This window comes from Lynx canadensis, chromosome B4 (genome assembly GCF_007474595.2).
Source record: "Lynx canadensis isolate LIC74 chromosome B4, mLynCan4.pri.v2, whole genome shotgun sequence".
NCBI classification, from domain to species: Eukaryota; Metazoa; Chordata; class Mammalia; order Carnivora; family Felidae; genus Lynx; species Lynx canadensis.
The window spans coordinates 65,899,233-65,916,739 of record NC_044309.1 but is presented as its reverse complement, the minus strand read 5'-3'; the positions used below and the strand labels follow the sequence as shown (position 1 = coordinate 65,916,739).

Here is a 17,507-nt window from a genome sequence, read left to right as displayed (position 1 = left end):
CCTAGGATGTTAAAGGTCTCTCTTGCATCAAGAAGATACAGATGGATAAGGGTAACCAATGCATAAAGTGATTGAGAAGAATATTACTGAAAAAGAAATTTTTTTTAAAGAAAACAGTCATGAGTAAATTTTATAGAGAAATTTTGGCCTAAGGACTGTACAGGAATCATAGTAAAGGCATTTGTAAATGAATAAATGCATCAGCAGTGAAGACAGCAGTTTGAACTACACATTTTATATATATTTTGTATAAATCCTATGTATGTTATGCATAAATCCTAACACATTGTAATTATCTGCTTTCAAGGTGGTGAATCCCAAAAAGAAAGGAAAAAAGAAAAAATATACTAATTCGGGAACAGTAAGTCAAATTTTATGTTATTCACTAAAGAGCCAAATAAATGAGTTAAAAAAAAAAAGTGTAACATTTACATTGAATAGTACTAAAGACTAAACTCTTGAAATTTCCCAAAACCCAGACAGGGCCTGTCTTGGTAATGTATTATGGATTCTTATACCCTCAGGAATGGGAGTTTTTGTTTTTTGTTTGTGTTTTTTTCAATTTAACCTAGGATTTTAATATGAAGGTGTATAATAGAAAAATGAACTTGCCGTGGGAATGGTTGTAATGGAGAATACCTTATAAAAAGTAGTGATCCAGCTTCCTGCAGGTTGTCCTCAGAATTCTGCGGCCTCTGTGGGAAGCTGAAGTTTTGTTATGAAATCTTCATTGAGTGGAATCACACTAGAGAGAATCAAGTCGGTATGAAAAAGTGTGTTAGTAAGAATGACTATACTCTTTACAGGCTACACTTAACTATTAAGACTCATGGCACATGAAAGTACTTGCTTATAGTGTGTTAAGATTTGCACCTTGTAGAATGCAGGTCTAAACCGGGACAGGAAGATGTCGATGAAAGTATCTTAAGACTGTGAAAAAATCTTAAAATCATCCTATTCCTTCTTTTTGGAGAATTCAAGTGTGCCTTTTTTCCCCCATTGGAGTATTATTAACACACAATGTTATCATTCCAAGTGATTGATGCAACAATTCTGACCATTATTCCATGCTCACCACAATAAGTGCATTCACTGGATTTCACCACACAACCTTATTACAGTGTTATTGACTATATTACCTCTGCTGTACTTTTCATGTCTGTGATATTTCTATTATAATATACTGAAGATTTTATCATCAGATTAAGTTTTCTTAGGAGAAGCAAAATCTAAGTTCTCTTCAAGTTTCCTTTTAAAGATGTATACTGCAAGACACTTAAAATATTAGCCCCATTACAGGAACATGACAAAAGCACACCTTTCCTCTCATAAGGTTTAACTCACTGATTCAGATTTTTTAGTTTTAACTATGTTTCAACTCCTTTAATCTTTCCCATTTTATCTAAAATGGGAAGTAACACCGTGTCATTGTAAATAATTTTCATGCTATTCTTCAAAGGAACTAAACTGCTCATGGGAAGGAGTTAGTTAATTTTTTTGACCCTTTTCCTTCTGCTAAATTTTAAATATAAGAGCAGTCAGTCCTAATGGATTTTAATAAAGAATAATATCATTATTGATTTTCAAAATGTAATGTTCCTCTCTAATATGAAATATGAGTTCCTCTCTAATAGTTAGAATAAAGTCCATTTAGGTTTCAGTTAGTACCAGCAGGTAATTTCTGCCTTGTTTCTTCCCTTTTCTTTTTCAGGTAACCTTACTCTCTTTTTTGGTAGAAACAGAAGTTTCATTCCTTGACTATATTAAAGGAGGGTAAGTCATTCACTGAAATTGTTTCATTGCTTAAACATTTCTTTCATTGTGTCTAGCAAGTTCTACCATTAGGTAACAGGCAACTGAAATGATCAACTTTAATATAGTCTGATGGCAGCCTTTTTGCACTTGTGTTACAGACTTCAGGAGATAAACACAAAGAGCTATTACTTTGGGGGAAAACTGTAACTTCCTTTGACCAAGAGAAAAAAAATTCATTGTGTTAATAGTAGTTGCAGATAAAGCTATTATGTGTACTTTCAGAGAGTATTTTCACTTGCCTAACATATGGGACTTTTTATATGCACTTTTTATTATTTTTGAGATAGAAGAAAAGCTTAAGGGCTTGTTGTAAGTGTATATTTGAGCTCCAGAATATTAAAGAATGTATCTTGTCATAAAATCATAATGCAGAAATGAACGGTGAATAGTTACTTAGTTGCTCCCTACACTTCCAGACAAGAATACATTTCAGAAAAAAAAAAAATGTTCTTGCAACCTTTCTTGAAATGTTTCAGAGTCCAAACAGGGTCTGTGTTGGTAATATATTATGGATTCTTATACCCTAGTGAATGGGGAGGGTTATTTTTTTCCATTTTGTTCCTATTTTTAACCTAGTTGTCCCTGTTTTTTTTAGGGACAAGCATCCCCAGAGATAGAATACAATCATTCATTACCATACCATCTAAAATGTCCACATATTGTAATTTATTTGCTATTACTTACATTTACAACATACAAAAATGGTGAGAGGTAAATTTGAATGTGTTTAGTAACTTCATGACAAATAATAGCAGCCAGAGACAACACGCTTGTAAACCTCTTCCTAATTATGATTTAGCAATCTTTTTTTTCCTAACACCAGTTCATGAATAGAATGCCATGAGGCGGAGGAAACGGATGAGGAGGCCAAAGGAACAAAGATAGTTGACCAAAAAACAGAGAGCTTGACCTTTTTGCTCTTAGTTAAGCAAACAAACAAACAAAAACCAAAAACTATACTTGCTTAAGTGGAGAACCAATGCTATATATGGACATCTTGCAATGTGCCACCTGGCTGCACAGACTCAGAAGCTATGGTGGTTGTTTCCATAAAGTTAAAGGAAAATGTACTAAAGTAGAAAAAAAATGTTTGCTGTTAAAACCTTCAAGAGTGAGCCTGTGAATAAGGAGAAAGGAGATGGATCTTTATTTAGCTTTACAAACCAGAAGGACACCCAAACTCAATTGGTGTGCTTGTCCAAAAAGGATGAGAGGAGGTGGTGTTTTTAAAGCTTCAAACCACAATGAGGGAGAAATTTCAGTTGGTATCATTTGCTCAGTGATTGGTTGGCCTCTTTTGCTCAGTATTGTGGGTTGGGGGGAAGTTTTCTAGGTGTCTAAACCTCAAAATGATTATCCTGATTCTAGTAAGTGACTGTTCTGTGACCTCCAACTGGTGACAGTTGCAAGATGGACTCAGAGCTGTCAACTGTTCCTTCACCCCTTTTCCTCTTCATTTCCCCTTTTTGATCACTGGTGTATGAAACATCACCATGGTCACTTATGGTGGGGGAAACTCATTATGGTAGAGTTCCTTGTTGCCCAAGTGCTTGTCTGCTTGGTTCTATCCAGTCCTTCATAGGGGGTATAGGGATATACACTGGAGCAGTATACACAGAAGCTTAAGTCATCATAATTAGCTTGGGAGTGGAAGAGGAGAAGAGAGGCACTTCTGGAAACAAACAAAACATATTTTATGTAGCAACCAGATATTTAATCCAAACATTAATAGTCTCATTCAGTATTGTAGTCCAGGTTTAAAGATATTTCCTATTTTGTTAGGCAACCAACTAAAGAGATTGAATGATGGTAGGTAGCTTTTAATTTGTTGGAGGTGGGTTTGTTGTTATTGTGAAGCCAAGAGCCCTGTGTGAATTTTTTTTTTTTTTAATTTCTAATTCCATGTTGAACAAAGTATTTACCCAGGAGTAACAAGAGATATTAGCAATAGCACAGACACCCCCTTGTTCTACCAACCAGTAGTTAAGTGCTATTTGATTGTGTAGGACTACTGAAGCAAGAGAGTCCCAGGATCATTGTAAATTTAGTAGGGCTGAACCAGTTTCATGGGATAATTCCTATAGAACATTTGTGAGATTACATTGGGTGGGTTTGTGATAAGAAAATCCTCCTCAGGGGGCCAGCATGCCTATAGCCAGACCAAATCCAACAATTATTATACCTAAAGCCCTTTGGGTTCTATTAGGGGTAGGGTTGTGGGTAGGGTAGACAGATTGGGTTATATGAATCCTAGAGTACAGTGTCCAGTGACCCAGGTATTGTTAATGCTTTTGAAGGCTGAGGCTTGGTTAGTTCTTCCATAAGGTTTCCCATATAAGGACAGATAATTAAGAGGGCTGCCACAGATAAAAATACACCCTTCAGAACCACACCAAGATTCAGTTGCTCATGTTTTATTGTTCAGAGTGGTGCTTTTGATAATGGGGAAGGAAAAATTGGCACAGAAGGAAGATAGGGGTCCTGCAACATAAGGTTAGTGGAGATCACAGTAAGGATAGAATTTGGGATTTGTTTGGTTATAGCAAAACCTCTTACACATATTCCACTGATGAGACTTTCTATATGTCATTCCCTGGGAAATCACTGGACCCAAGTATTGATAGTAAGTTTCATCATTTGTCTTTTGTTCTGCGATGACCTGGTGGAGGGGAGTAGCATTAGGGGACGTGGATAAAATATGGTTGTAGCTTGATAGATTATAGTGATCAGTGACTGCAAAAGTGAGATTTACATCTGTAGAAACCAGACTAGGTCCCAGATGGACATATCTTATTTAAGAAGTGAAATTGTGGACAGCAGTAATGTCAAAACAAGGAAAGGAGGTTAAAGCAAATGGGGTTAGGGTACCTTTGAGAGAGTGAGGGGGAACAATTATATTTGACTAGAGGTGTTGTGCATGATCTTAGTGATCGTTATCTGTGGGACAATCTTCTTGAACCAAGGGGAGTTAATAGAGAGTATTTTTGTATTTGGTTGGAGTGTTGTGTGGGTTATAATAACATACCCAACAATTTTTAGGGGGTATGTTTGGGACATGGGCTATGTTTGGGAAGGCTTAACAATATATTAGTATTCCAATCACAGGGGTTCTCTCTTTGATAGAACATAGTAATATGGCTATTGTTAACTGGTTTTTCTTTTTGAATTTGTTTAGGAGTTGAGAACAAAGGGTAGGGACTATAGGACTAAGTCTTATTAAAGCCTGAGGGTCATTAAGGAAGTCTCCATTTAAGAACTCAAACCACAGGAAGAGCTAAGGGTCATAAAACTTCAAGCCAGTCTTGGGAGGGGGCAATAGAACAGTGATGAAAATGAGACAAAAGGGGAAAAAATAAGAACTAAAGTAAAAGTAGAGTTCTGGGTTGGTGCTGGATCTTGGGTCTCAGTTATTTCATTGGATATTGTCTGTTTCAGTTCTGGGTCTTGGGATATCTTCTGAAAGGGGAGTGGCTCACCAGTTATTTTCAGGATCTGGAGTCCTTTTTAAATGAGAAATGTGAATCCATGAGTTGGGCCCTGGTAGCTTTGTTGCACACGAGTTGGTTAGCAATACCTAATAAGGTCCTATTTTGGCGGTAAAGAATCTTTAAGTTGATGTCTCTTCAAGTATACTGGATCTCCAGGCTTAAGGTCATGAGTATTTTCTTCATCTCCCAGGAACATTCTGTAAAATGAATCTTTAACAAGTTTGGCCTTTTCTCATGTATTCTGCAGAAGTCCCTTACAGTACTGGAGAATTTCTCCTTGTAACAAAGTGGAGGGCAAGTGACCCTTGATTAGGTTCATAGGATGCCTAGTGATGATTTGGAATGGAGACAATTGAGCTTTTCCAGTGTGGCTAGATTTTAGATAAAAGGACAAGAGGCAGGGTTTGGGACCAGGGTTTTTTTTTTTTTTTTCTCAAATGTTTATTTATTCTTAGAGAGAGAGAGAGAGAACAACTGGGGTTGGAGCAGAGAGAGAGGGAGACACAGAACCTGAAGCAGCTGTGAGCTGTCAGCACAGAGCCTGATGCAGGGCTCAAACCCAGGAACTGCGAGATCATGACCTGAGGTGAAGTTGGACACTCAACCAACTGAGCCTCCCAGATGTCCCTGGCCAATTGAGTTTTGATTATGCCATTAGTTTGTTCAATTAATCCTGAGGGTTGAGGATGGTAGATGCAATGAAAATGTTGAAAGATGGATTAGATTTTGCAGATCTTAAAAAACAAACAAACAAAAAAACCGATTTTGCAGATCTCTCGGACAATTTGACCAGTAAAATGGGTTACTTGGTCACTATGTAGCTGTCAAGAAATACCCCAATTGGGAATGATTTTTTTTCTAATAGGTTTTTGGCCACTGCTTTAGCTGTTGCCTGCCTACAAAGAAATGCCTTGGTCCAGTGAGAAAACTTACAGATCATTACCAATACATATTTACATTTGGTAAATGGGAAAAGCTGGATGAAATCAATTTGCAAGATGTCAAATGGCCCACTGAGAATTGACCTAAAGCAGCATGATATGGTTCTGCAGGATTGTGCAAGGGGAAAATTTTTGAAATATTTGTTGGGCAACAGTTGGAGATGGTTTCCGATACTGCTGTTGTGCCCACTGGACAATTTTACTTGTGCCCTAATGTGCCATATCTTGGATAAATTTTTAAAGGAGCTCTTTGGGCTCTTTTTGGTAGTTCAGGTTTATTATTTGGTCCCACCCAAAGGTTGTCTTGGAGAAGTTCTCATAGGAGCCTTGTTTCATCCATTTCTCCTTTACATCTTCAGTCATGTTTTGTTGAGTTTGTTTTAAGTAATTTGGGTTAAGGGAATGAAGGTCATACAGATGGTTGTTTGCAAATCAGAAGTTTGAAGCACCACATTTTTGGCAGCCTGGTTAGCATGATTGCCCTTGGCTTCAGGGATATCAAGGTTGGAATGAGCTTGAATTTTTATAATAGCTAAGCCTAAAAGGGAAAGAGAATGGTGTCAAGGCAGTTTTCATATATAAGTTTTGTTTTTATGGATTGGCCAGAGGATGTTAGAAACTCTCACTGTTTCTGGAGCATACCAAAACCATGGGCAACCCCAAAAACATATCTGCTCCATAGACAGTGAGAGCTTTATTTATTGCCAATTGGCATACTCTTGTTAGAGCATGTAATTTAGCTTATTGGGCCTAATGAGCCTGGGGCAAGGAGCCTGCTTTGATCTTTTTCTCAATGGATACTACAGAGTATCCTGCACTGTATTTTCCTTGACCATTTTTAATGTAAGATCCATCAATAAACCAAGTAAAGTGTGGATTTGGTAGGGGAGATTTATGAAGGTCTAATTGAGTAGTAAGTAATGAGTCAGTTACAAGGATGCAACTGAATTCAGTTGAATCTTTGAGGGGTAAGGGAAGTCAGGTAGCAGATTGAGAAGAGGACAAGAGTGTGGAATGATTGGAAAGGATAGATGGACTGGCGGATTGATGTTTGGTGTGGTGGGAATCTAAGAGGTTTTTTTTTTTTTTTTTCCAAATGTTTATTTTTTTTTATTATTTATTTTGAGGGAGGGGTGGGAGGGGCAGAGGGAGAGGGAAAGAGAGAATGCTAAGCAGGCTCTGCTCTCAGCATGGACCTGACACAGGGCTTGATTTCATGACCACTAGATCATGACCTTAGTGGATATCAAGAGTAGAACACTTCACTAACTGAGCCACTCAGGTTCCCCTAAGAGAGTTTTAACTGTATGTGGGACTAATATCTATAGGGGAGAATTTAGTACGGTTGTTTTTTGTTTGTTTGTTTGTTTGTTTGTTTGTTTGTTTGGTGGCAGTAAGGAGTATTAAGGTGGCTGCTAGGGCATGGAGGCAGAGAGGTAATCCTTTGGCCAAAGGGCCTGATTAAAGTCTGTAATACCCTGTAAAGTCTGTGGGGCATTGTTGGCCTCCATACCTTTGGGTCAGGATTCCCAAGGTATTGCCAGAAAGTTCATGGACAAAAAGGAAGGGCCCGTTGGTAATTAGCGTATCCTAGAGTTGGGGAAGAGATGAGCTGTTTTTTTAAAGGTATGAAGGCATCACAGGTCTCTTGAGGCCATGGGTTAGGGTCTAGAGGGTTGCAGTCAGGAGAGCATATGAGGGAATATTAGGAATCCAAAGGTGATAGGATCCAGTAAGACCCAGGAAACCTCATTTATTGTCTTTTAGTCTGGGGTTGAGGGAATCGCGTGATGGTAGTAATTCTGTCTGGTTTTATTTTTAGCCCAACCGGTGTTAAAAGGTGGACTAGGAATTTGACAGAGACAGAGCAGAATTGTAATTTATCTGTAGATACTTTGTGTCCTTTGTTGGCTAATTATTGGAGAAGATACTTCATGTCAATGAGAGAGGCCTTTAGGGTGGGGGGGGGGACATAAAATTGTTTATATATTGTAATAGTACAGATTTCCCAGAGAGATCAAAAGTCAGCATGGAGGATTTGAGAGAAATAGGGCTTTTGATATGTCCCTGGGGTAGGGCTGTGCAAGTGTATTGTTGATTGTTCCATGTAAAAGCAAAAGGATAATGACTTTGGGGGTCCATGGGGATGTTGAAAAGAGCACTGCATAGGTCAATAACAGAAAAAGTAGTTGTTTTAGTGGGTATATTAGAAAGGAGAGTGGAGAGGTCAGGAACAGTAGGGTGATGGGTTGTAGTGTTAACTGCCCTAAGGTCCTGAACAAAATGCCATCCTCTATTATGGGATTTTTAACTGAAAAAATGGGAGTATTGCAAGATTTCGTACTGGGCATGACCAATCCTTGGTTGATAAGGTCTTGAATAATATGAGTTATTCCTTTAATGGCCATAAGGCTTGACAAGTACTGCTTAATATTAGATAAGGGCTTTGGTGGATCAATTTGAATGGTTATTGGGGAAGCTGAAATTATGTGTCCTATATTGGTAGAGGAAGTTGCCCGTAACTGATCAGGTACCTTTAGGAATGGGAGGGCAGTGGACTGACGGAAGAGTAGTATTTGGCAGATAGGTAGAATTAGGAATTCTGAAGATTGAGACGGCAGATCTAAAAATATTTCCTCTTTCCTTTTTGTGGCTGATTAGTCACCCCGATCATGGTAAATACTTTTCTACTCCAAGGAAGGGGATTGGAAAATAGAAAGGGATTGAAGACTGACTAAATTATTCCAGAGTCTATGAGAATGAAATGGTCTTCATTTTGAATCATTATAGGAATTTCTCCTGTGGTGTTTGCTAGGAGAAAGGGAAAAATCCCCTTTGTCCTCCGAGCATCCCTAATCTGATAAGAGAATTGTGTTTGAGATTTGTGGATTCTATTGGAGGAATCTTTTGTATTTCAGGCTTTCCTTGTTGAAATGTCTAGGTGTCTTGCAAAAGAAAAAGGGTTGTATCAGTTGAGCTGGATGTTTTAACTTGTGGCATGGATTTGGGGTTTGCTATTTGTAAAGCCATAAACTTCATCATTTGTTTTTGACAGCTCAAAAGTCTATTCACTCATATTTCTTTTTCTCCTTTGACAGCTTTTGCCACTCTTTTAGCAGTGGTTGCAAGGGTAAAGGAGTTTTGGTCTGCGAGTTGGCATCATTTTATTTGACCAGAGTTCAGACTGAATCAAAGAGGCCCTCTGGAAACATTGAATTAAACAACTTGGTTGCTCTTTTATCCAATCTAGGGATTCCAGAATCAGACAAATTTTGTTTTGAATTATCAAAAAGCTCTGAAACAGGTTCTTCCTTTTTTTGAGTAGTTTTTTGTATTGCCTTCTAATTTGTTGGAAGTGGCCACATTTAGGGAATCACTTTGATTAAATTTGCAGCTATTTTTTTTTAACTTGCAGCTATTTTAGAAGGTTTTTCTAGGGTTTCATTATAAGGAAGTTTAAAATCCCATAGGGAGTCTTCCCATCCAGATTTATCCATCCATTCTTGGGCCTGTGTAGGTCCAACAAGCATGCATACTAGTTGGTAAAGGTCAGGAGAACCTAGATTGTAGGCACTGATAGTCAATGTTAGTTGTCAAGTAAACTGTTCTGAATTTTGGGGTGGGGGTAGGAAATTTTGAAAGATTTAGAAGTTCTGTTTTGGACCAGGGGGGTGAAACAAAGTACCCGATTATCAGAACTAGGGCCAATAACTTCGACTTTGACTTTAAAGAAGCTATGATGAAATTATTGGTTCATTTAGAAGCTTCTGAGTACCAATTAAAATAGACCTCCTATTGATGTTGTGAAGTAGGATAGTTTTGCCTCTAGAGTTCTGCTCTTACATATACCAATTTAGGGACAGCAAAGGTGCCCCAACAAGGCCAGTGAAGTTTTAAACCATCTTCAGTAATTTGAACCCAGGTTGAGACAAATGTACAGCTCCCTGGGCTGTGGTTTTTATACATAAAACCAGCGAGGGGGCTAGATGACAGCAGATCAGCAAGAGCTCTTTCTGAGAGATTGGTACCCATTTTATATTGGAATAATACCTGCATGAATTGTTAGCAGTTCTGAAGTGAGGAAATTTCCTGAAAGAAACGTCTCCTGACCTCTTCCAAGGTTGGAGATGTGAGAAGACTGTACCTTAATCACCTCCTGGGATTATAGAAGCCACAGGAAGAGAAGCAACAAGGGGCTTCCATGTATACTTTGGCAGGTCCAGAGGTTCATAGGAGGTACCTAGGAGGTTGCTTCACATCCCATCCTCATTGCCCATTGTTAAAGAACTTCAGGAACGAACCTATGAGCAAGGAAAAAGGAGACGAATCTTTATTTAGGTTTGGAAAAGGACAACCCAACACAGTTGGTGTGCCTATCTGAAGAGATCAAGGGAAGGTGGTGTTTTTAGAGCCTAAAACTGCAGTGATGGAGAAATTTCAGATTGCTCAGTGATTAGTTGACCTCTTTTGTTCAATATTGTGGGACAGGTCAGGAAACTTTCTAGATATCTGAACCTCAAGATGTTTATCATGCATACAGGAAATAGCTGCTCTTCTAAGAACTCTACAATAGGCGGAAGTTGTAAGGTGGAGTCAGAGCTGTCAACCTCTCCCTGGCCCCTTTCTCCCTCATTGCCAACTCTCCTTAGTATTCCAATGTCTATGCATATTTTTATCTTTAGAAGATGGAAAATGGAAAGTTGAATTTGTCATAAAAAATAGATTCCTGTAGGGCCGCCTGAGTGGCTCAGTTGACTGACTTTGGCTCAGATCATGATCTCATGGTTCGTGAACGTGAGCCCCACATGAGGCTCGCTGCTGTCAGCACAGAGCCTGGAACCTGCTTCAGATTCCCTGTCCCCCTCTTTCTCTGGCCCTCCCCCCCACCCTCTCTCTTAAGTAAAACATTAAAAATAGATTCCTGGGGCACCTGGGTGGCTCATTTGGTTGAGCATCCAACTTCGGCTCAGGTCATGAGCTAATAGTTCGTGGATTCAAAACCTGTGTCAGGCTCTGTGCTGATAACTCAGAGCCTGGAGCCTGCTTTGGATTTTGTGTCTCCTTCTCTCTTTGCCCCTCCCCGCTCTCTCTCTCTCTCAAAAATAAAATAAACATTAAAAAAATAGATTCCTGGGGTGCCTGGGCGGCTCAGTCGGTTGAATGTCATAATGTTCAGGTCATAATGACCTGAATGTTCAGGTCATAATCTCACAGTCTGTGAGTTCAAGCCCCACGGCGGGCTCTGTGCTGACAGCTTGGAGCCTGGAGCCTGCTTTGGATTCTTTGTCTCTCCTTCTCTCTGTCCCTCCCATGCTCATGCTCTGTCTCTCTCTGTCTCTCAATAATAAATAAATGTTATTAAAAAAATAGATTCCTGTCTAAGTAAACACCTTAGTAGCTATAAATAATAGTTGATAAAAAAAAAAGATGGTAAAACAATGGACATTCCTTAACATTCTCTTTATAAGATTTAAAAAAAAAGTGCTTGCTATGTCTGGCTATAATTAGTGTGTTGAAATAATGATCAGAAGCTTTAAGTGTGAAAATTTCCTTTTGGTTTTTGTTTTGTTTTCTTTTACTTTGTGAGCATGTAAAATGTGTGTTTATATGAAAGAAACACCCTGTATGTTTTGTCAGCAGTGCCAATCTAGTAATAGTTTGATGTGAGTCTACTAGTAAAAGACATTTTCAAAATCTGTTACCATTAAATCTCTTTTATTGGTTGTGCATATTCTCCTTTTGAGGATCCTTAGGACTAATTACGCCAAATAGGTTTTCTACAGTATCTAGAGCAATGATGGTCTTGACTGTATCATGTTATCATATTTTTCTGCTGCTTATAACCTCCAAGATTCTTTTTTGACTTACACACTTCCTACATATAGGAAGTGTGTTCTGGAAGAAACACTAGTGATGTTTTTTTGCCAGGAGTCTGTATATAAATGGAGTCCCAACCTATGAGGTACACTTTGTTCTAATCATATCTTCCTGTCTTCTAATTCTTCCTTTATTTTTTTTTTTAATTTTTTTTTTTAACGTTTATTTATTTTTGAAACAGAGAGAGACAGAGCATGAACGGGGGAGGGGCAGAGAGAGAGGGAGACGCAGAATCGGAAGCAGGCTCCAGGCTCTGAGCCATCAGCCCAGAGCTCAACGCGGGGCTCGAACTCACGGACCGTGAGATTGTGACCTGAGCTGAAGTCGGACGCTTAACCGACTGAGCCACCCAGGCGCCCCTAATTCTTCCTTTATAAGAATCCATTTTTGATTTACAAATAGGGCCAGGGAAAATAAAGGTTGAATTTCAATCTAACTGGACTTATATTACTTTATATATGAATATATTCAGAACATAAACAGAACATAAAAATGTTATTTACATATAATGTGTTATCTTCATACGTAGGTATATATATTAAATGTATTATCTTTTAAATATATTGCAATTACACACTTACCTATTATCATTATTTGTAATATGTATAATATAGAATTGTTAATAATATGCTGTTTCTTTTGATGATGAAATGCACATCAATAGACAAAATAATTATCGTATTCTGTCTTTATGTGTCTTTGCTCTTAAGGACTTGTTAAGCAATTGAGTAAAGAATTTAAATTCTGATTTTTATTAATGATACCATGAGGTGGTTTATCATGACACTCCTCATGACATATAATGGCAGACAAATAATTTCATATAGCCAAGTTTCAGTTTCCTACAGTTCACATGAGTCTCTATAGTTCTATAGTTTATCTGTGAAATGATGGCATTCAACTAGATTTTCCAGCTCTTTCATGGCCTTAATGATATTTATTTTCCAGTTCTCTGAAGTTATTGTTTATATTCTTACAGAAGACTTACTCTAACCTATCAACTTACTATACAATGTAATTTGTATATAACAATAGCTAGCATCTTCTGACTACTTATGTGTCAAGCCATAAATGCCTCATGGGAATTAACTTTAGTCATCTTTCCATTGGTCTCTTTCCCCTGGTGCTCACCTACTTTCTCCTCTTTCTTTCATGAGTAATATTTTCATTGATAATTTTCTCTTTTTCCAAAAATCATTAAAAAGAAGCTCATTTACTTAACTTTTAGTCTGTATGTATGTAATATTTATGATCTAATTGATGTCAGTCAAAAATACAGTTTAATTTACATAGCCTAATGGAAAGTGATCGCTTAGCATGCGGAATATCTAAGAATTTTATTATTAGATATTTATGAAGATTTAAACTTCATTTAACTGTGAGTTATGGGGATTGATCAGAGTACTTACTTCATAGAATGCCTGATGGGTTCTGATTATAAGAAATGAAGGGTAAAGTTTCATGTTCCTAGCTTTCTTAAAGATTTCTGTTGGTATGAAAATAACAAATTATAGCAATTTGAGAGGAAAACACCAATATGAAAACCAAGGTAGAAGTACAGCTACAAATATCTAATCTAAATATTCAGTACATTATTTTTATTTTTATTGATAAATTTCTGTCAATTTTTTTTTCCACCTGTTTAGACATTGAAACATTTTGGCTTTCTACCCTTGCTATTAAGAAACTCAACCTCCAAGTAGATAAATGCACTGAAGTGAAGGGAAGTCATATAAAAAACAGACACATAACTACAAAAAAATTCTGAATAATAGTAACATGGAATATAATGCGCTGCATTCATTTTAAATTAGGAAAATTATAATAATTGACAATTATGTATAGTTTCAGTAAGTGGCTACTGACTTTTGTGAACATCAGTCAGAATTTCTTACAACTTAAAGTCTTAAAATTGTTAAATACTTTGGTTTTATTTCATATTCTTCATTATTTTTTTTTCAAAAATGAAATACTTTTATTTTTTCTTATTTTATTAGTGTTTTATATTCAGGTTTGAGGGAAAGAAGTATTATGTCTCCCAAATTTTAGGCATAAAAATATTTGTGTTTTGCATTATAAACATAAAGTGTGAATAGTAAGAAGGAAAATTAGGTAAAATGAACATAATTTAGTATGAAGCTAGATCCTCTGTAATCATACCTTCTAGAGATGATCATAGTTAGATATTTGTGTGCACAATATTCTATAATGTATATTTTGTTCATTTAAATATATTGTGTATATGTATATATCCTTGTCAGTACTTACTTAATCTACTTTAAGTTTTCCATTATATGGATGTACATGATTTAGTCTAAAATTTTTCTGTGACTGGGGCGCCTGGTTGGCTCAGATGGTTAAGCCTCTGACTTTGACTCAGGTCATGATCTCGCAGTCCATGAGGTCTAGCCCTGCACTGGGCTTGGTGCTGACAGTTCAGAGCCCGGAGCCTGCTTAGGACTCTGTGTCTCCATCTCTCTCTGCCCCTCCCCACTGGCACTCTGTCTCTGTCTCAAAAATAAACGTTAAAAAAATTTTTTTTTTAATTTTCATGATATACACTTCAGTTGCATCCGTTTTATTTTCTTGTTATAAACAAGGCTGCAATGTTAAAATCCTGGTGCAAACGTTTTATGTACGTTACTAAGCATATCTACAGGGACGTTTCCTAGGAAGAATGTTGTTCAATGAAATGGAATGTATATTTTACAGTTTGTTAGATATTTCTAAATTGTGTTGCTGAAAGGGTAGCAGTAATAATCATTTACACTCCAAACACTTTCATTTGTATGTGAAAGTTTACTCTATCCTTACCAAATAGTGCCACTCCTTTTTTATTTTTGATGAATTGATAATGTTATAAGTCATTGTCAATTTTTTTTTTTTTTTTTTAGAGAGAGAGAAAGAACAAGCAGGGGGAGGGGGCAGAGGGAGAGAGAGAGACAGAGAGAGAACCTGAAGCAGGCTCCACGCTCAGTGCAAAGCCCAATATGGTGCTTGATACCAAAACCCTGGGATCGTGACCTGAGCTGAAATCAAGAGTCAGATGCTCAGCTGACTGAGCTGAGTCAGTTTTTATCCATGAAACCTCTGTTTATTAGCTCTTGTGATGTCTTTTGTAAAAGCTCATGTCTTTGGAAACCCAAGTTTCAACCCCCCCCCCCCATTTTTTGTTGTTGTTGTTGTTGTTGTTTTGCTTTTCCTCTGCTCCTTCTTCCACCAGTTCTACCTAAAAGATTTAGTATTTTCAACTGAAGACAGAAAGGTAGCTGAAAGCTACATCCTTTAACTGTGGTCAAGTCTTCAGCTGAACTTCCCCAGTATTCACATCTTAGTCTTTGATTGAACTCCTCTTCAGCACACATCTAATAAGACTCTTCTTAATTTAGCCATCTGTTCTTCCCTTTTATCCTGTGATTACACTGAAGAACAATGAAATAAGCTGGCACTTTAGGCTGCAATCAGCCAAGCAACCCAAAGTAGTATTTTGGAGGTCATATTAGTACATTTGAAGATTTGTGGAATTATCAAGGTTAGCTTTTTTGAAGAGCTGCTATGCCATCTTTCCAAGTAAGTATGATATTTCTGAAGTGATTGGAACAAAGTGTTCAATTCCACTTTGTTTTTATAATGAACTGTAGTAATTACTCACTTTTAACTTGCAGGAACATGGCAATAGTTGTTACAGGTGTTTGTGGATTGTTTTATGGCTGACTTGGGTTAGCATCATTGTTGCTAATTTGGGTGGTATCAGTTCAGGGGCCAATTCATCATATTTTTTCTAATCTAGGAGAAACTCTTGTTAATTTATGATTATGCTGAACTTTAGTTGACAAGTAAAGCTAGAGGTCTTCAAAAAAGTTAAAAAATCATCATATACAATATGAGTAACAGTTGGTACTCTGGCTGGCTCTGGGCTATCCAAAATAAAGTTAGTTGAGATTTTCCTGCATTTATTTTGTGCTCTGCATTAATTTTGTAAAATATTTCCCTTGCATGTGTAGGAGCATGAGAAAAGCAAAAGATGGCAAACAGGTGACCGATGTGGAATAACAGCTTGTGATTAAACTCTTAGAAAGGAATTCTTGAATTTCCTTTTAAAATTTCATCTATCTTCTTGTGTCAGCTCACAAAAAATAATTCAATAGAAAATTATAAGAACATTATTTGTTTTCTCATGAATCTAAGTAGAAATTATGCAGAGTTAAGAATGAACACATTTAAATACTAAACAAAATTATTTTCATAGTCCTTTAATATTTTCCCATTCAAAGGAACATGATAGGCCTAATTTTTAGTATTGGGTGTTCTAGGTTTCCATTGCTTTAGTTGTTATTGATGTAGATATTTACATGAAAATATAACCCTGATTGTTTGTGAAGCCATACTTTCATTCACAATCTCGGTTCCTCAAATATTCTGTTTAGCTGTGATAGTCAGGTTTATGGATTCAGGCACACAGTGAGCATATGAGACCAATGCATTCTAAATCAGCCAATATTTATGCAAATATTCTCTGAAATAAAAATCTGATTTTTAGAACTTGTTTTTGGTGAAACAGTCCTGTGCTTTTCCTGGAGCATGAGACATATTCTATGACTTGAGGTCATAGAGAGGTTTATTTTCTAAGTACAAGACTAATATCTATAAAGGAGGTCTCACTGTAGAGTAATAAAAACTGCCTCTTTTGGATTGTTGAATATGAGGTCATTTTTTAAAAATTATACTCTGTACATTTATCCCAGTAGTTATTTTATTGTTTACTTATTAAGAAATCATTTTAAATATTAAAAGTCTGATATAATTAGCAACTAAAGATATTTATTCAGGAATCTCTAATCTATGGCTTTGAATACCCAATAACTACTAATAAGGACAATGTGAGATTCATATAAAGTCACAACTGCTCTGAAATCTGAGATTCTGCTTTAGGGTAGCATTATCATTATTACAATTATTATCTGTGAAATGTGTTTATTGACTTCTACAGATCTGTAAAATACATATTTCTATATTTCCATTGGATCACACTATAACTATCTCAGGGTAGAATCATAAATATTAATTTAGTTTTGTCTGCCCTTCAGTCCTCTATGTGTCTGAAGTCTTCATGAAACTCTTCACTCCGCCAGTAACATGACCAAGAACAAATATCTATAAAGTTTTCCATATCTCTTTGACTGGCAGATGAAGGAGGAAAACAGATCACAAATTCTGCATCTGAGTCTAAAATTCATGTTCACATGAAATTCATGTCAACATTGAATCCTAGTCCATGCTTTATTAGACTATTAAATGTATTAGAAACTTGCAGGACTACAGACTGTCTTTTTCTTCCTCTGAAGAAAGCCCAAACTCTCAACCAACCTCCCATGAGCTACAAAAG

At 36.9% G+C, this 17,507-nt stretch overlaps 1 protein-coding gene across 3 annotated transcripts in view; it reads left to right on the top strand.

The window, feature by feature from the left end:
• CPNE8 (copine 8) overlaps nt 1-17,507 on the top strand; it is a 230,647-nt gene that overhangs the window by 151,504 nt on the left and 61,636 nt on the right. For all 3 annotated transcript variants that reach the window (XM_030322174.1, XM_030322175.1, XM_030322176.1), the window contains exons 12-13: nt 308-361; nt 1,712-1,773. In XM_030322174.1, coding sequence (XP_030178034.1) covers nt 308-361; nt 1,712-1,773 — 116 coding nt within the window. The remainder of the gene's footprint in view (nt 1-307; nt 362-1,711; nt 1,774-17,507) is intronic.